The 15,323-nt window shown below is 49.8% G+C and overlaps 1 protein-coding gene across 1 annotated transcript; it reads right to left on the bottom strand.

Annotated features, from left to right (window-relative positions):
* Positions 1-2,918: 2,918 nt before the first annotated feature.
* Positions 2,919-13,162, bottom strand: UPK1A (uroplakin 1A). Its single transcript, XM_082605872.1, has 9 exons — positions 13,009-13,162; positions 12,823-12,923; positions 12,321-12,412; positions 10,610-10,810; positions 7,241-7,315; positions 7,000-7,107; positions 5,155-5,334; positions 3,764-3,847; positions 2,919-3,684 (listed from the first exon to the last, which is right to left on the bottom strand). The coding sequence occupies exons 1-9, from the start codon at positions 13,041-13,043 to the stop codon at positions 3,640-3,642; spliced, it is 921 nt and encodes a 306-aa protein (XP_082461998.1). The 5' UTR covers positions 13,044-13,162; the 3' UTR covers positions 2,919-3,639.
* Between the last annotated feature and the right edge of the window lie 2,161 nt (positions 13,163-15,323).

Below are 15,323 nucleotides of genomic sequence, written 5' to 3'. Positions count from 1 at the left end.
TAATAAGTAGAAAGGAGCTCTCTTAATATTTATTTTTATTGGAGGACAAAAGCAAGAGTCATCATAGAATATTTGGAAAATACCAAAATGCCCAAGGAATGAAATAAAAATCCCCCTCAAGTGTCTCTTCTTCCCTGATAACCAAGGCTAACCTTTGGGAGACTGTGTTTTACAACTTTAACACAAACACACACATACTTGAATTTTTATCAGAAAAGCAATCATACTTGGCATGCCTTTTTGTAATCTTCTTTTTTCACTTAACAACTTTTCAGGTATTCTCCCACGACATTAAATATTCTTTTGCAGTGTGACGTTTAAGGAAAAATTTGATTTTAGGCATATCAATCTCCACAAACGTTCTTGAAGGACCCTCAGGCAAAAAGCGTTATATTAACGCTAACATGCTGAGCCCATGGGTTGAACATCTCTCAGCGAAAGCACCAAGTATTTTCAAGTATGATTTGACTTTTGAAAGCATAGATATGTGAGTCACTTCGATGAACTGGCTACTGTACATCGAGGTGGTGGAGCCCCAAACCTTTGAAACTGGGGCTCACCAGACACAGTAGCAGACTTACCCAGCAGTTTATTTCTGCATTTGGTTCTGATTGCACAGAATTTAGAAAATTCCTGATTCATAGTAAAGGGGTCTGTGGGTTCCAGAGCTCTTAGAATGTATTGGACCCTAAGCTATGAGGTAGGGACTGCTAGAACCCCATTTTATAGAGGGGCACACGGAGGCTCAGAGTGTGGTGGAGGCGTGGTGAGAACCCAGTACTGCCTCTCTGCCTTTCTCAGAGATTCTAAGTCATGGGCTGGGTCACTGTGAACTTGCTCCTGAGGGCACACCTGAATTTAAAAGTAGATTGGGAAGAAATCCCCCCTTTCCTTGACATGTTTACAACGTGGTCAAATATGTGCTCAGGGATGGGGGAGAGGTTTCATTCCAGGGCCTGCAGAAAAGCCTGTTAGGCCAGTTAACCCGGAGGGACTCTTGTGTGTTAAAATATGGTACGTGTAACAACTACACGGCACGTAAAAAAATTCTGGCTTGAAAAGCAAAGCTGTACATTGTTTAGTATCTTAGAAACCGCTTTACTAGTTTTTGTTTCTGGAAAGTAATAGATTATCTTTATGAACATCTTTTTCAAACATTATAAAGATATATGGTGTGAAAATTCTTCCTCTGGGCCCTCCATCCCATACCCCTTCTCAACGGAATCCTTCATGAGAAATATGTATATAGAATTTTTATAAAAATGAAATCATTTGTGCTTATTCTGCTCCTTGCCTTATTTACTTACAACAGAGCATGATGATCGATGACACAGCTATACTCTGGAATACACTGCAACAGTCAAAAAAAATAAAAAGAGGTGAATTCATATATACTGACATGGAAAGATGGCCAAAATATACAGTTAAGTGAAGGAAACAAGTTGCAAAGCAATATTAAAGCATTGTTCTATTAAATGTGTGTGTATGTGTGTGCCCATATAAGTATATATAGATATGTCGATATAAACTTTTGAAAAGCCAAAAAGGACATTTATCATGTATTAATAGCAGTTATCTACAGATTTGGTCAGGAGTTTACTGGGGAGCGGAACATGGGACACTTCCATTTGTAAATTTTTATTATCTTTTAAGCGGAAGAGTTATAAATGATTTTTGATTTTAAAAAGTATTTTCCCTAATTCTTCTAAAATTTATTTTAAAAACCTTGACCCATTTATTTTAAAAGACAAGACCTATCCTTCATATGTATCTACAGGGATAAAAGTACTGTATGTGGTTTGCAAGTGTTTCTACTTGCATTTCTTGGAGATTTTTTTCATGTTAAAACATTATTTTTTAGTACTGTGTGTGGTATTCTAGAGAATAGACATAGCATAGCTAATTTAACCAGCCCCCTACTTATGTTCATTTAGGTTACTGTAATGAACATCCTTATACCTGCTTTCTAATTATTTATACCATTATAACATCTTTTTATATCAGTTCACTTAGATCTATCTTCTTTTTAACGGCCACAGAGAATTCCAGTCCAAGGATATAACACGAGTTGTACATCCCACCCCCTGCTGATGGAGGTTAGGTTGTTTCTAGTTTTTCACCCTAACAGATTTGACCAATACAGATTTTTTTTAAAAGTATATTTTCAAAAGCTGATATCTGAATTCAGCATTTGCAGACCATCTGCAGACCACTAGAGTAAATGAGGACCCTGAGAAACCTCATTTGATGGGGAAGGAAGACAAACTCTCCTCACAGGGCCTAATTGCTGTAAAATGGCCAGAGCATGAGCCTGCTTCAGAGAGGACAAAAGAGCAGTGATGAGATTCTTAAACTGTTTGCTCTCATGCACCCCTTAGAGAACCTGCTGGAAGCTTTAGTCCCTAGTAGGAGGATGTCTGTCACCTGTACTGGCCCAGCATCCCTGCACTCTGATTTTCCTTTGGTAAACAACCCCCTTTCCTAACACCACCCCTGGATGCATCCTTAGCAGGAATGTTAATCCATAGTGCCTGCCCTTCCCCAACCAAAGAGTGGGTCTAGAACCTAAACCAAGTCAGTGAGATTTAATCACTGACCTTGGCAAAAGTTATTGGAAAAGAGGACCTTTCTCGCTGCTCTGTTGCTTAGCTATAAAGATGTAAGTCTGGTGTCGCCAGAGAAATCCTGCCTGAGAATGAAGCAGGTTTCCTGGAAACATAGACTGAACCCCTGGATCAAGACATGCCTGAAGCCGGATTTACTGACTCAGTTACATGAGCCAATACTTTCTACTTTGTGTTTCCGTCCGTGCCAGTTGGGTTTCTGCCACTTCCATTGGAAGAGTTCTGGTTCATTCGCCTTGACCTCCAAAGAAAACAAATTAACTCATTCAAGCAGTATTTATTGAATATCCATGCTCAGTCCTGTGCCGCGCAATACTGGGGATATTAAAGTAACCATAACAGAACTTGTCCCTCCCCTCATGGCAGTCCCAGTCTACCAGAGCTTAAATAGACAATCACAAACTATTCAGTGATGATGATGACATCCACCATGAAGGAGGAGCTCAGGGAGCTACAAGAGAGGCGTCCGCGGGGGGTGGGGGTGGTGTGCTAAGATCAGGGAAGGGTCCCACCCCCCCCTCCCAGGACAGGACTTCAAGTTGACACTGAAAGATGGGCCAGGAATCAGCCAAGTGAGATGGGGTTAAGGTCTAAGGGTCCGTGCACACATGTCCAGGGGTTTCAGGGCACCCCAACTCCCAGCAGGGCTCAGAAACCTGGTAAAACATCTTTGGAGGGGCTTCCCTGGTGGCGCAGTGGTTGAGAGTCCACCTGCCGATGCAGGGTACACGGGTTCGTGCCCCGGTCCAGAAGATCCCACATGCCGCGGAGCGGCTGGGCCCGTGAGCCATGGCCGCTGAGCCTGCGCGTCCGGAGCCTGTGCTCCGCAACGGGAGAGGCCGCAGCAGTGAGAGGCCCGCGTACCGCAAAAAAAAAAAAAAAAAAAAAAAAAAAAATCTTTGGAGTGGAGGGAGGGAAGGGTGGAGGAGGTGGGGAAGGGAGAGGCGGGGGCGTCTCAGCTGGAGGAAGCAGGGGCAGGGGAGCTGAGTGTGCACGTGGGCTTCCCTTCTCTTCCTCACAACGTGCTGTAGAAACGCATGGCCATCAGCATCACAGGAAGCTGGAGGGGAGGAGGCAGGTGAGGGGCGCCCCAGCCTCACAGCCGCATCCCACCCAGCCCACAGGCTCCCACCTCTCACCGTCCACATCAGGATGGCGAACCCAAACCATGAGATGCCCCACGTGTAGCTGTCGATGGCGTGGCCAATGTGTTCGAAGCAGCCCTGGGCAGGGGGAACACGGGGGTCTGAGAAAATGCCTGGGGAGGCTGGCTGCTGAAAGCAAGAGTCACTGGGCACCCTTGGGAAAGTCACTTCCTGCCTCGAGCCTTGGTTTTCTTACCTGTGGGACCATGAGGAAGTGGGTTTCTCACCCTGGGGATCATGGCAGTGTCTCCCTCCCAGGGTGGTTTCAGGGAGCCAGGGAAGTGATGTTAACCCAGGCCCTGCACAAGCAGGTGCTGCCCCGATGGTGCCTATGACAGTCTGCGGGTGATTTTGTTTTGGGCTGGCTTTCCATGCTGCCCCCAAGTTCCAAGGGTTTGAGATACGCCTTTAGGATCAGTCCAGTTCTGACACCTCCTCATTTGGAGGTAAGGCTGAGTGGACCCAGAGCCCCACACCTGTCGCCTTCATGTAGACCCCTGCTTGGCCCAACTTGGAAGCTGCCAAGAACAAAGGTTCAGGGTGTGTGCCCTGGAGTCAGGCAGGACGGAGCTGGGGGCCAGCTCTGCCGCTTGTTGGCTATGGGGCCTAGCTATGATTCTGACCCTCTGAGCCTCAGTTTTGCTATCTGTGAAATGGCGATCTTTGACAGCACTGCCCTCCGAAGGCAGTTGTGGTGATTCTGTGAGATGATGCATGTAAGCACTCTGCAGACAGCCGGGGCTCAAGGAAGGGCTGTCCGACTCTGGCATGCAGGCTCCCCTCTCTGTGACACCTGATCTAAGGCGTGATGGTGAAGGCCCCCAGGCAGCCAAGGGGACCGGTTCTCCTCCTCTGGTTTCTCTCTCTGTCTTTGCACTCCCTTTGCAGGAGTTAAAGCACCTGGTTGGGGCCTGACTGCCTGAAATCACATCCCAACTCCATCCGTCACTAGTGAGGCTCATCATCTGTAAAATGAGATAATTATAACCTTTACCTCATAAGGCTGTGGTGAGAATTACATAAGGTAAAAACTGAAAGCACCTACAAGGAGGCCTGGTACAAAGTAAAAGCTCAATAAATGTCGGTTGTTATTGGCGTTGTGCTGCTGACACTGTTATCGTTGCTCTTATCCCCAGACAACCTGAGAAAAGTTTCGGGCGCCGCCAGGTCTGGATCAGATCAAACCGGAACCGGGGTTCATCCCGCTGACTTGCAGAGGGAGGGAGGGACAGATGGAGAGTTGAGAGAGTCAGAGGGAGGGGAGAGAAAGAGAAAGCCAGATGGGAGGGAGGAGCAGACAGACAGACAGTGGGAGGGAGAAAGAGACAGAAGAACCAGAGAGGGCCAGAGAGACCGACAGACACAGCACGGGGGAGGAGACACACCTTGGTGAACAGGTAGTCCAAGTGGCCCAGGCGGCAGCCTTCTTCACTGACGGGGATGAAGTTGCCAGTCCGTCGACAGCACAGCGGGGGCCAGGGGAACACCACCTCTGGGGTAGTGGCCCGGAAGGCTGATGTGAAGTTCACCCAATCCATGGGACCTGACGTGCCACAGCACTCTTGCTGGAGAGAGAGGCAGGGGTCAGGAGGACTCTGGCTCAGAGAAGGCAGCCGCTCCCCTGAGGTCACACGGCGAGGAAGGATAAGGTTGGCCTGCACTTCCCCCCATCCTGGGCCTCCTCGAAGAGGGGCAGCAGTGTCTGTGTGTGAGCAAAGGAGCAGAAGATACTTGTCCCAGAGGCTGATGGGGGATTTGGCTCAAACCCACACTCATGATTTATTTTAAAATTTTTTTGAAAAAAAAATTCATTGGAAAAAAAAGGTTTTTTTTAATTAGCTGTCAACAAAACCTGAGGTAGGGGCTTCCCTGGTGGCGCAGTGGTTGAGTGTCCGCCTGCCGATGAAGGGGACACGGGTTCGTGCCCCGGTCCGGGAGGATCCCACATGCCGCGGAGCGGCTGGGCCCGTGAGCCATGGCCGCTGAGCCTGCGCGTTCGGAGCCTGTGCTCCGCAACGGGAGAGGCCACAACAGTGAGAGGCCCGCGTACCGAAAAAACAAAAAAAAACCCTGAGGTAAATGACACCAAGAGGCAGATTTCTGGCTTCTCCTGACCCCCATGGGTGTTTAATTTGTGACTCTCAAATGATGAAAACATAGGCTCCTTCAAACCTGGGTCCCAGTCCAGGCTAGCTGCATGACGAACCAAATGGGTACCTTAATTTCCCTTGGGTCCTCAATATTCTCCTCTTGTGCTGCCGTATCATGTTGAGTTTAATTAAGAATGTGGCTTCTGGAAGCTGGCAGCCTGGGTTTGAGTCCTTTACGTTCTGTGACCTACCAGCTGCGTGACCTCGTGCAAACCCTCAGCTTCCTGCCTTGGCTTCCTCACCGCTAAAGAGCTGATCTTCTTTCTGGACTGGTTGTAAGGATTAAATAAGCTTGAAAGTGCTTTGAATGGCGCTAAACAAAAGATAGTGCTCTTTAATTGTTGTTGTTGTTTTTCTAATTGAACAATTCTTTTTTTTTTTTTTTTGGCCGCTGCCTTGCCGCTATGCAGATCTTAGTTTCCCAGCTAGGGATCAAACCCGTGTCCCCTGTGGTGGAAGCACGGAGTCCTAACCACTGGACCACCATCTGTTATTATTATTACTATTGTTACTATTAAGACAGCAGGTGTGGACTTCCCTGGTGGCCCAGTGGTTAAGAAACCGCCTGCCAATGCAGGGGACATGAGTTTGAGCCTTGGTCCGGGAAGATCCCACATGCTGCGGAGCAACTAAGCCCGTGTGCCACAACTAATGATTCTGCACTCTAGAGCCTGTGAGCTACAACTACTGAGCCCACGTGCCACAACTACTGAAGCCCATGTGCCTAGAGCCCATGCTCCTCAACAAGAGAAGCCACCGCAATGAGAAGCCTGCGCACCACAATGAAGAGTGACCCCTGATCGCCGCAACTAGAGAAAGCAGGGGCTCTGGATCTAGGTTTGGATCCCAGCTCTGCCCCTTACCAACCATATGACCCTAGGCAAGTGACTTTCCCTCTTTTGGGCCTGTTTTCATCCCGAAAATGGCAAGGACCAGAGCCTCTCCCTCATAAGAACCGCATGAGTGGATATCATCTACCGGTGGGCATAATGGGAGCCCTAATGGGGGCCATAACGGGAGATCGGGTCAGAGCCTCAGCTCTTCCAGCCCTCCCCACCCATCCTGCCTACACTTGCCCACCTCAATCATGATGCGATCCCAGAGGCGGGTGAGTTCCCGGCCCTGGTCCGAGTCTGCGCCGTAGAAGGTCAGCATCTGCTTGGTGATCAGGGATGGGCTGGACACCATCTGCAGTGGGCCGGGAAGAACAGGGTCCAGCGGGGCTGGGTGGGGAGAGAGATCGACCTCCACTGCCGGCCCGAGACCCTCACCAAACTCCCCCTGGAAGTCATGCCCCTCCCCTGTCCTCCCCCCGACTCACGTAGTCTCGGTGGGTGTAGGACGTGATGCAGGAGGCGCACTCAAAGATGTAGACGGTGAGCATGAGCACCAGGTACTGTGGAGAGACGGAGGGAGGGTCACAGGGAACAGCCCTGTCAGGGCAAAGCCTGTGAAGTCACACCCCTCAAGGGATGGATCCATGATAGAAATGCAATTTTTTTTTTTTTTTGGCCATGCCCCGACCAGGGATGGAACCTGGTCCTGGTGGCAAAAGCACCGAGTCCTAACCACTGGACCGCCAGGGAATTCCCAGAAACACAGTTTTTAAAAAAAGTATAGGACATGGATAAAGAAGATGTGGCACATATATACAATGGAGTATTACTCAGCCATAAAAAGAAACGAAACTGAGTTATTTGTAGTGAGGTGGATGGACCTAGAGACTGTCATACAGAGTGAAGTAAGTCAGAAAGAAAAAAACAAATACCGTATGCTAACGCATATATATAGAATCTAAAAAAAAAAAAGGTCATGAAGAACCTAGGGGCAAGATGGGAATAAAGATGCAGACCTACTAGAGAATGGACTTGCGGATATGCGGAGGGGGAAGGGTAAGCTGGGACAAAGTGAGAGAGTGGCATGGACATATATACACTACCAAACGTAAAATAGATAGCTAGTGGGAAGCAGCCGCATAGCACAGGGAGATCAGCTCGGTGCTTTGTGACCACCTAGAGGGGTGGGATAGGGAGGGTGGGAGGGAGACGCAAGAGGGAGGGGATATGGGGATATATGTATATGTATAGCTGAATCACTTTGTTATAAAGCAGAAACTAACACACCATTGTAAAGCAATTATACTCCAATAAAGATGTTAAAAAAAAAGTATAGGACAATGTGAATGGAAACATCTACGTGGGGGATATACAGGTGTTCACCATGCAAGTCTTTACCTTTTCTGTATGTTTGAAATTTTTAAAAATAAAATGTTACAGGACAATGCAATCAACAAAAATATGTAAGGTATTCCCTTAACTGTTAACTGTTGGCTTGGATGCAGTAAAATGAATGCCTACTGTAGAAAAGAAAAAAATAAAGACATTCCTGAGACAACCAGGGACATCTGAACACAGATTGGGTATTGGAAGATAGATAGGAAGGGACTGGGGTGAATTTTGCACGATGTGCCCGCAGTACGGTGATTGGAGAAAACAAAACAAAACAAAAGGGCTTCCCTGGTGGCGCAGTGGTTGGGAGTCCGCCTGCCGATGCAGGGGACACGGGTTCGTGCCCCGGTCCGGGAAGATCCCACATGCCATAGAGCGGCTGGGCCCGTGAGCTATGGTCGCTGAGCCTGCGCGTCCGGAGCCTGTGCTCCGCAATGGGAGAGGCCACAACAGTGAGAGGCCCGTGTACCGCAAAAAAAAACACAAACAAACCCCAAAATAAACAAAAAAACCAAAAAACAACCCCACCCAAACCTGAAAAAGCTCTTTAATTGGTGTTTAATGAAAATTATTTTTCTGATCCTCAGCTGTCCCCTCCCCTCACCCTTAAAGCAACAGGGCATGGGGTGTGGATGTGCCAGCTCCACTGCCCAGACGAGATGATGTGGCCACACATGCCTGGCTGCTTTAAAACCATGTCCTTATCACTCAGAGGAATGTGCACACAAGTATTTACAGGGAAGTGACTTGCTGTCTGGAATGTGCTTCAAAATACCCCAGGAAAGAAAAATGTGGGCAGGCAGAGGATGGGGGTAGAGGGGACGATGTGTGGGTGATATTGTGGAAACCAGGTGATAGGTACACAGGGTGCATCGTGCCGTTCACTCTAGTCTGTTTGAAATTTCCCATAACAATTAAAAAAAAATCTGTCTTAGTTAATGACAAACTAATAGGAGAGACAGACACAGACCTTTATTCTTTTACTAGTTGGGTGAACTTTTAGGACCTTGGTTAAATTGTTCTGCCAGAGAACTAAGTGCAGGAAAGAAAGAAAAAAAAGAAGAAGAAAAGGAAAGGCAAAGAGCCTTTCCATGGCTCCACGTGACTCATAGAGAAGCCGAAGTCCTTACCAAGGCCTGCAGGTCCACCTGATAGGCCCACCTCCGCTCTCTCCCCTCTCTCCCCTCAAGGCCAGCAAACCTCCCCCCACTGCTGTTCTCCTCCCCTGTCTGTCCTCAGTTCCTCTCACTCACTCACTCATCCCCACTTGGCTCCAGCCACACTGAACTCCTGTCCCCTCTGGCTTCAGAGCCTTTGCTCTTGCAGTTCCCTCCACCTGGAATGCTCTTTCTGCAGATACTCATGCGGCTCATTCCCTTACCAATCCCCCGCCCCGCGCCCCCGGCCCCCCCCCATCCCCGTCTTCACTTTCTCTGCCTGCAAGATCTTCCCTTTCCCATCCCCAGCTCCAGCTCTCCCTTGCCTGGTCACTGTCTCCCTCATGAGAGTATCCTCCCCCACGGCAAGGGCTTTTATGGTTTGCTCACAAAATAGCCTAGTGCCTAGCGCAGGGTTTGGCACATGGTTCTTGCTGTATAAACATTTGTGGATTGGATAAGTAGCTGCTCCTGGGAATCCAAAAAGCCCTCAGCTGGGGAAAACCCAGTGTTGGCTCTGTGTCAGTGGGGCCAGGATTGGAATCCCTGGTCTCCCTGTGGGTCTCTTTGAACCTCAGTTTCCTCATCTGGTAAATGGGCAGAGAAGCACTAACTTCAGATGGATTCTGGAAGGATTGAAGGAGCTCATTTTCTAAACTGCTTAGCCTAGTGTCAGAACATGAGAGGTACTTGGGGAGTGTGGGTTATTGTTGTGGGCAGAGATTAGGAGCCTAGGCTCAAGCACTGAAGTGCTCAGGTTTAAATCCTGGCTCTGTCACTCACTTGCTGTGCCACCCTGGGTAAGTGGATTCACTTCTCTGAGCCTCAGTTTCAACTCTGTCAAATGGGCCATGAAGATGATGATGAAGATGACGATGGTACCTCACAGTGGGTTGTGAGGAACACATGAGCTACTCTATGTACAGCACGTAGAATGTAGTGAGCGCTCATTAAATTGTTGCTGTGCCATTATTATTGTCACTGTTATCAACAGAGCTCCCGAGCACAGACCCTGGAGACCAACCAGCTGAGGTTCAAATCCCAGTCCTGCTACTTAAGAGCCATCCTCCCAGGCAGAGCTTCCTTCCCTGCCTCCCCTGTGCCCCAGTTTTCTTTGCAAAATGGGGGTAACAGCTGAGCCTAGGTTATTAGGTTATGGGCAGATTAAATGACCTGACTGCCACGAGGCCCAAGTGTGGGGCCACGCGGAACACACACTAGTAGCTGCGGTGTGGTTGTTATTACGACTCTGTGAGGATGACTTTTGTGCCCAGCCAACCCCATCCCTTCCTCCTGGGGCCTCACCGTGAGCATCATGGACCGGTGGCGGCACAGCACTGCGCCCACACCAAAGCTGGCCACCACGAAGAAGGAGAAGCCGCAGAAGATGGCGATCCAGGCACCGGCGAAGACATCATCCTTGCCCGAGACGCCCATCAGTGGGTACACGCGGTACTGGTCGGCGGTCACCCATACCGTTTCAGCAAATAGGGCCAGGCCTGACAGCTGGACAGGGCAGCCAGTTAGCAAGGCCTGCACAGGGGCAGCAGCCCCGGCTCCATGGTTCTCCATGAGAAGGGCCTTCCCCATTCTGAGCCTCTACTGCCCTCTTGGTAAAGTGGGCACACAGTAAGAGTGGCAAAGATGTCACCTTCCATGAGCAGGGATGAAGGTGGGCAGGAGGCCATGAGGGAAGGGAAGACCCAGCCAGATCTCCGCCCCCACCCACACCCCAGCTGCCAGTGGCTTCAAGGATACAAAGAGACGCTACATGCAAAGCCTGGCACTCATGACTGGCACCGAGGAGATGCTAGGTTAGTCCGCCTCCCCTGAAGAGCGTTGCTATTCCCTGAGGAGGGGAGTCTGGCCGTGGCCAGAACTATTACAAAAGCATCAACCCTTTGATCCAGCAATTCCACTTGCAGGAATCAATCCTCCAGATACACCTGCCCAGGCAGGAAAATCACACACCCACAAGGTTATTCCCCGCAGCACCGTGGGTAAAGGAGCCAGGATGCCACACAATGGAGGGCTTGGAAGTTGTGGAAAAGGGCAGGGAGGCTGTCTGAGGACTCATGTGGACAGAGAATGTGCACAGGAGGAAATGGGAGGAACGGAGCAGGGTGTGGAATGAGCTACGTTTGGGGCAAGAAAGGGGAGAAAATAGGTATATAGGTTCTTATTTGCTTGTATTTGCTTCAAGAAATATTGGAGAAAATAAAAATCTGGTTACCTGTTGGGATGGGGAACAAGGAGAGAGGAAGACTGCTCGGTGGATACCTTTGCCAACAGTCAAACTAACTCTCATAGAGTATCTACTGTGTGCGTTGGTCCTTGAAACTGCTTTCTGTGTGATAATCATCGTTGTTACCAGCTCTCCTGTACTACTGCTGTATGGCCAACACAGATAGAAACCACGTGTGCCAAATTCTGGCCTAAGCACAAATCCAGTAACTCATTTTATCCTCTCAGCATTCCTATTTTATCTCCACCTTACAGATGAGAACACTGAGGCCCAGAGAGGTTACATCACTGGCCCCACGTCCCACAATAGAAAGTGACAGAGCTGGGACTTGAACCCAGGGTGTCTGGCTCCAGAGCCATGTACAGGTATCACGTAATTAAAAGGCATTGTTATTATACATTACTATTGGTCTCCTGTGCATCAATCAGGCACCTTATGTCCATAATCATACTAATGATGATAGCTGGCACTGGTCAAGCACTTTTTTTGAGCTGAGGGCCATACATGGATTAATCCACACAACAATGCCCACAGTGAGGACATAACTTATAGATGGGGAAACAGGCACAGAGAAGTCAAGTCGCTTACTCGAGGTCACACAGCTGGGGAGAGGCAGAGCTGGGATTCGAATCGGGGCTGTTTGACTTGAGAGCCAGGCGACACTGGCCATTAGGTGAGTCCTGAGCCCTCAGCTGTCCCACTCCCAGGCTCAGGACCGCCCCCCTCCTCTTCACCCGCCCACTGGGCTCCCAGCCCCAGGGAATGTCTCACCAGAATAATGATGTTTCCCACGACCAGCAGACCCACCACAACTGGAGACCCCTTCTCTGTTGTTGCTGCTGCCGCAGAAGCCATAGTCTTGCCTGGGACACACGAGCCGGGATGAGGCCAGGCAGGGGCCGGGGGAGGACCCACTGCCCCATTCCACACCCCAGCTGCCAGGGGCTGCTGCCAGCTCTCTGATGGGCCCAAGCCAGTACCAAGTGTGCCCAGCCTCCCACAACCCCAGCAGTGGGACATTTTACAGAGGAGGAGGGAGTTCCCTGGTGGTCCAGTGGTTAGGACTCCACGCTCCCACTGCAGGGGACATGGTTTCAATCCCTGGTTGGGGAACCAAGATCCCGCAAGCTGAGTGGCTTGGCCAAATAAAAAAGAAGAAACAAAGCCTTGGGTGGGGCAGTCACTGGCCAGAGCTCAGGGCTGCCCCTCACCCCTAGCCTCAGACCTCCCCAGCTCCCCCTGCCCATCCAGACCCCTAGAGCCCCATCCTCACCTTCTCTGCCTGAAGCCTCTCTGGCCAGGCCCTCGCACAGTGGCTCCCTATATATGCCCAGGCCCCTCCTTGGGCCAGTTTCCTGGAAGGGGGGAGGGTGTCTGGAGGAGGGGACAAGAGGTCAAGCTGGCAGATCAGTATGGGAGAACAGTTTTATGAGACCCCTCCGCCAAGTGATTTACAGACCTGAAATTCCAGATTGTGCTAATATCTGGCCACATGAGCAGGGTGACCTGCAGTGGCCTCTGGTTCCCAGTCTGTCATGGTGGTGGAGGGGGGCGGGGTGGAGAGGGCGAGTGCTCCACCTGCTGTCTCTCCTCAGGACTAGGGCCTTAATGGGAGGAGGGAGAGATCCAAGTCAAACCCACAAGTGAGGGGACTTTCCTGGTGGCACAGTGGTTAAGAATCCACCTGCCGAGGCAGGGCACAAGGGTTCGAGCCCTGGTCCAGAAGATCCCACATGCTGTGGAGCAACTAAGCCCGTGCGCCACAACTACTGAGTCCGTGCTCTAGAGCCCTCAAGCCACAACTACTGAAGCCCGTGCGCCTAGAGCCCGTGCTCCGCAACAAGAGAAACCACCGCAATGAGAAGCCCACGCACCGCACGGAAGAGTAGCCCCCCCACCCCACCCCCCACTCGCCAGAACTAGAAGAAAGGAAGCCCGGGAGCAGGAATGAAGACCCCAAACAGCCATAAATAAATAAATAAATAATTTAAAAAAAAACCCGACAAACAAAAAACCCACACGCGTGTCCGCAATCTCAGAATTGCATCCTCTACTGGTGGCTCCACCTCTCCAAGCCTGGGTGCCCAAGGGGAGGTCTAGGCAGGGACCCCAGCAGGCAAGGGCAGCTGGATGAGGCAGGGAGGTGGGAGGAGATGAGGCAAGTGGGAGGGATGCTCGGGATGCTGGTGCTCGGTCTCTGCGCTGAGGGGGAGGATGGAAGGGGGATGGATGTGTGACGGGATTCTGAGATGAGTGTTCAACGAGCAAGCGGGGAGAGGAGTGTGCAAGCAAAAGGGAGGGGCACCCTGAATGGGCTTGGTGGGAGGCCCCCCCCACCATCACCACACACGCACGCGCGGACAAAGCAGGGTCACGGCGAGGTGGAGCCGTGAGTGGAAATGTCTTCAGTTTGCGGAATCGAAGAGACCTTGGTCCAGATCCCAGTTCCGCCTACTCCGTGCCGCGCGACCTGGCGTGTGCATTTGCCCATCTGCAGAATGGGTACCATCAGACCACTTTCCTGGGCGGCGGTGGGAACTCTGGGCGGGGATAGTGGGCAGCCGCGCCTCACCAGCAGCGCTCCGGAGCGGCCCACGGTCTCTCCGGTGGCGCCCCCTAGTGGCAAAAGGCTGATTCTGCAGGCGAAAAGGGTGACTTGGGCCCGTCCTTCCCGAGAACTTTTCAACCCGGAGAGCTAGGGCATTTGCTTGGTTTTCTCTCTGTGCTTTGGCTTTCCCCAGTGAGAAATGGACAAACAAATGGAACTTAAAATTCAGTCGTCAATATACTGGCTTGGTAATAAGACTCATGAGATGTTTTCCGATTAAAATGGATAATTTGATTTTTAGTCAATCCACTATACATTTAAAATAGTTTTTCTCTGTTGATTTACATCTATATTAAGGACTAATGAGAACACTGAAATAATAACGTATATAACCTGTCAAACACATTTTATAAGTTTTAGCTAAAGTAACTTGCAAAATAATAGGACCATGCTAATAATATGAAATATTTTTATTTTCAAATAGTTGATAACTATAAGCAATTGGAAGTTATATAAAATGTCTAGGGCCTCCCTGGTGGCGCAGTGGTTGAGAGTCCGCCTGCCGATGCAGGGGATACGGGTTCGTGCCCCGGTCTGGGAGGATCCCATATGCCGCGGAGCGGCTGGGCCCGTGAGCCATGGCCGCTGGGCCTGCGCATCCGGAGCCTGTGCTCCGCAACGGGGGAGGCCACAACAGTGAGAGGCCCGCATACCGCAAAAAAAAAAAAAAAAAAAAAAAAAAAAAAAAAAAAAAAAAAAAAAAAAAATGTCTAGTAAAAGCAAAAAATTTTCATCAATGGAGGCATGTCACCTGTCGTAAAAGGGATTCATTTTGTTCTGAAACAAGAACCCAGTGTGTTTTGATGTCAAACTTGAATTTTCACTATTCTTTCTTACTGTTATATAAGCTAGTCTTCAAAACAATAAAATTTGAAGTGCTAATTACTCAGATGCTCAGAAGGCTGATGATAAAAATCACAACGCCAAGATCTCCTAAAGATGACGTACGCCTATGCTATGATCCAGCCATTTGTCCCTGGAAATTCCCCCACTTCCGTCTACCAAAGGCTGTGAGTGTATTCATAGCAGCCCCACATTGGAAACCACCCAAGTGTCCCTTAACAGGAGGATGGATAAGTCCATGATGGTACATGCATATAATGGATACTATTCAGCAAGAAAAGGGAACGAACTATGGATACACGCAACCACTGGGATGAATCTCA

The sequence above is a fragment of the Mesoplodon mirus genome, assembly GCF_964341445.2.
Source record: "Mesoplodon mirus genome assembly, chromosome: 19".
In the NCBI taxonomy this organism is placed as follows: domain Eukaryota; kingdom Metazoa; phylum Chordata; class Mammalia; order Artiodactyla; family Ziphiidae; genus Mesoplodon; species Mesoplodon mirus.
This window is presented reverse-complemented; position numbering and strand designations above follow the sequence as displayed.

What these genes read in the sequence shown, in the direction of transcription:
- UPK1A (XM_082605872.1), bottom strand. Translation starts at nt 13,043, where the DNA reads ATGTGGCCAGATATTAGCACAATCTGGAATTTCAG. An exon ending in AGCACAATCTGGAATTTCAG is followed by an intron (nt 12,924 to 13,008) that starts GTCTGTAAATCA and finishes CCCCTCCTCCAG; the next exon opens with ACACCCTCCCCCCTTCCAGG. An exon ending in TGGACTACCTGTTCACCAAG is followed by an intron (nt 3,848 to 5,154) that starts GTGTGTCTCCTC and finishes CCCCCTGCCCAG; the next exon opens with GGCTGCTTCGAACACATTGG.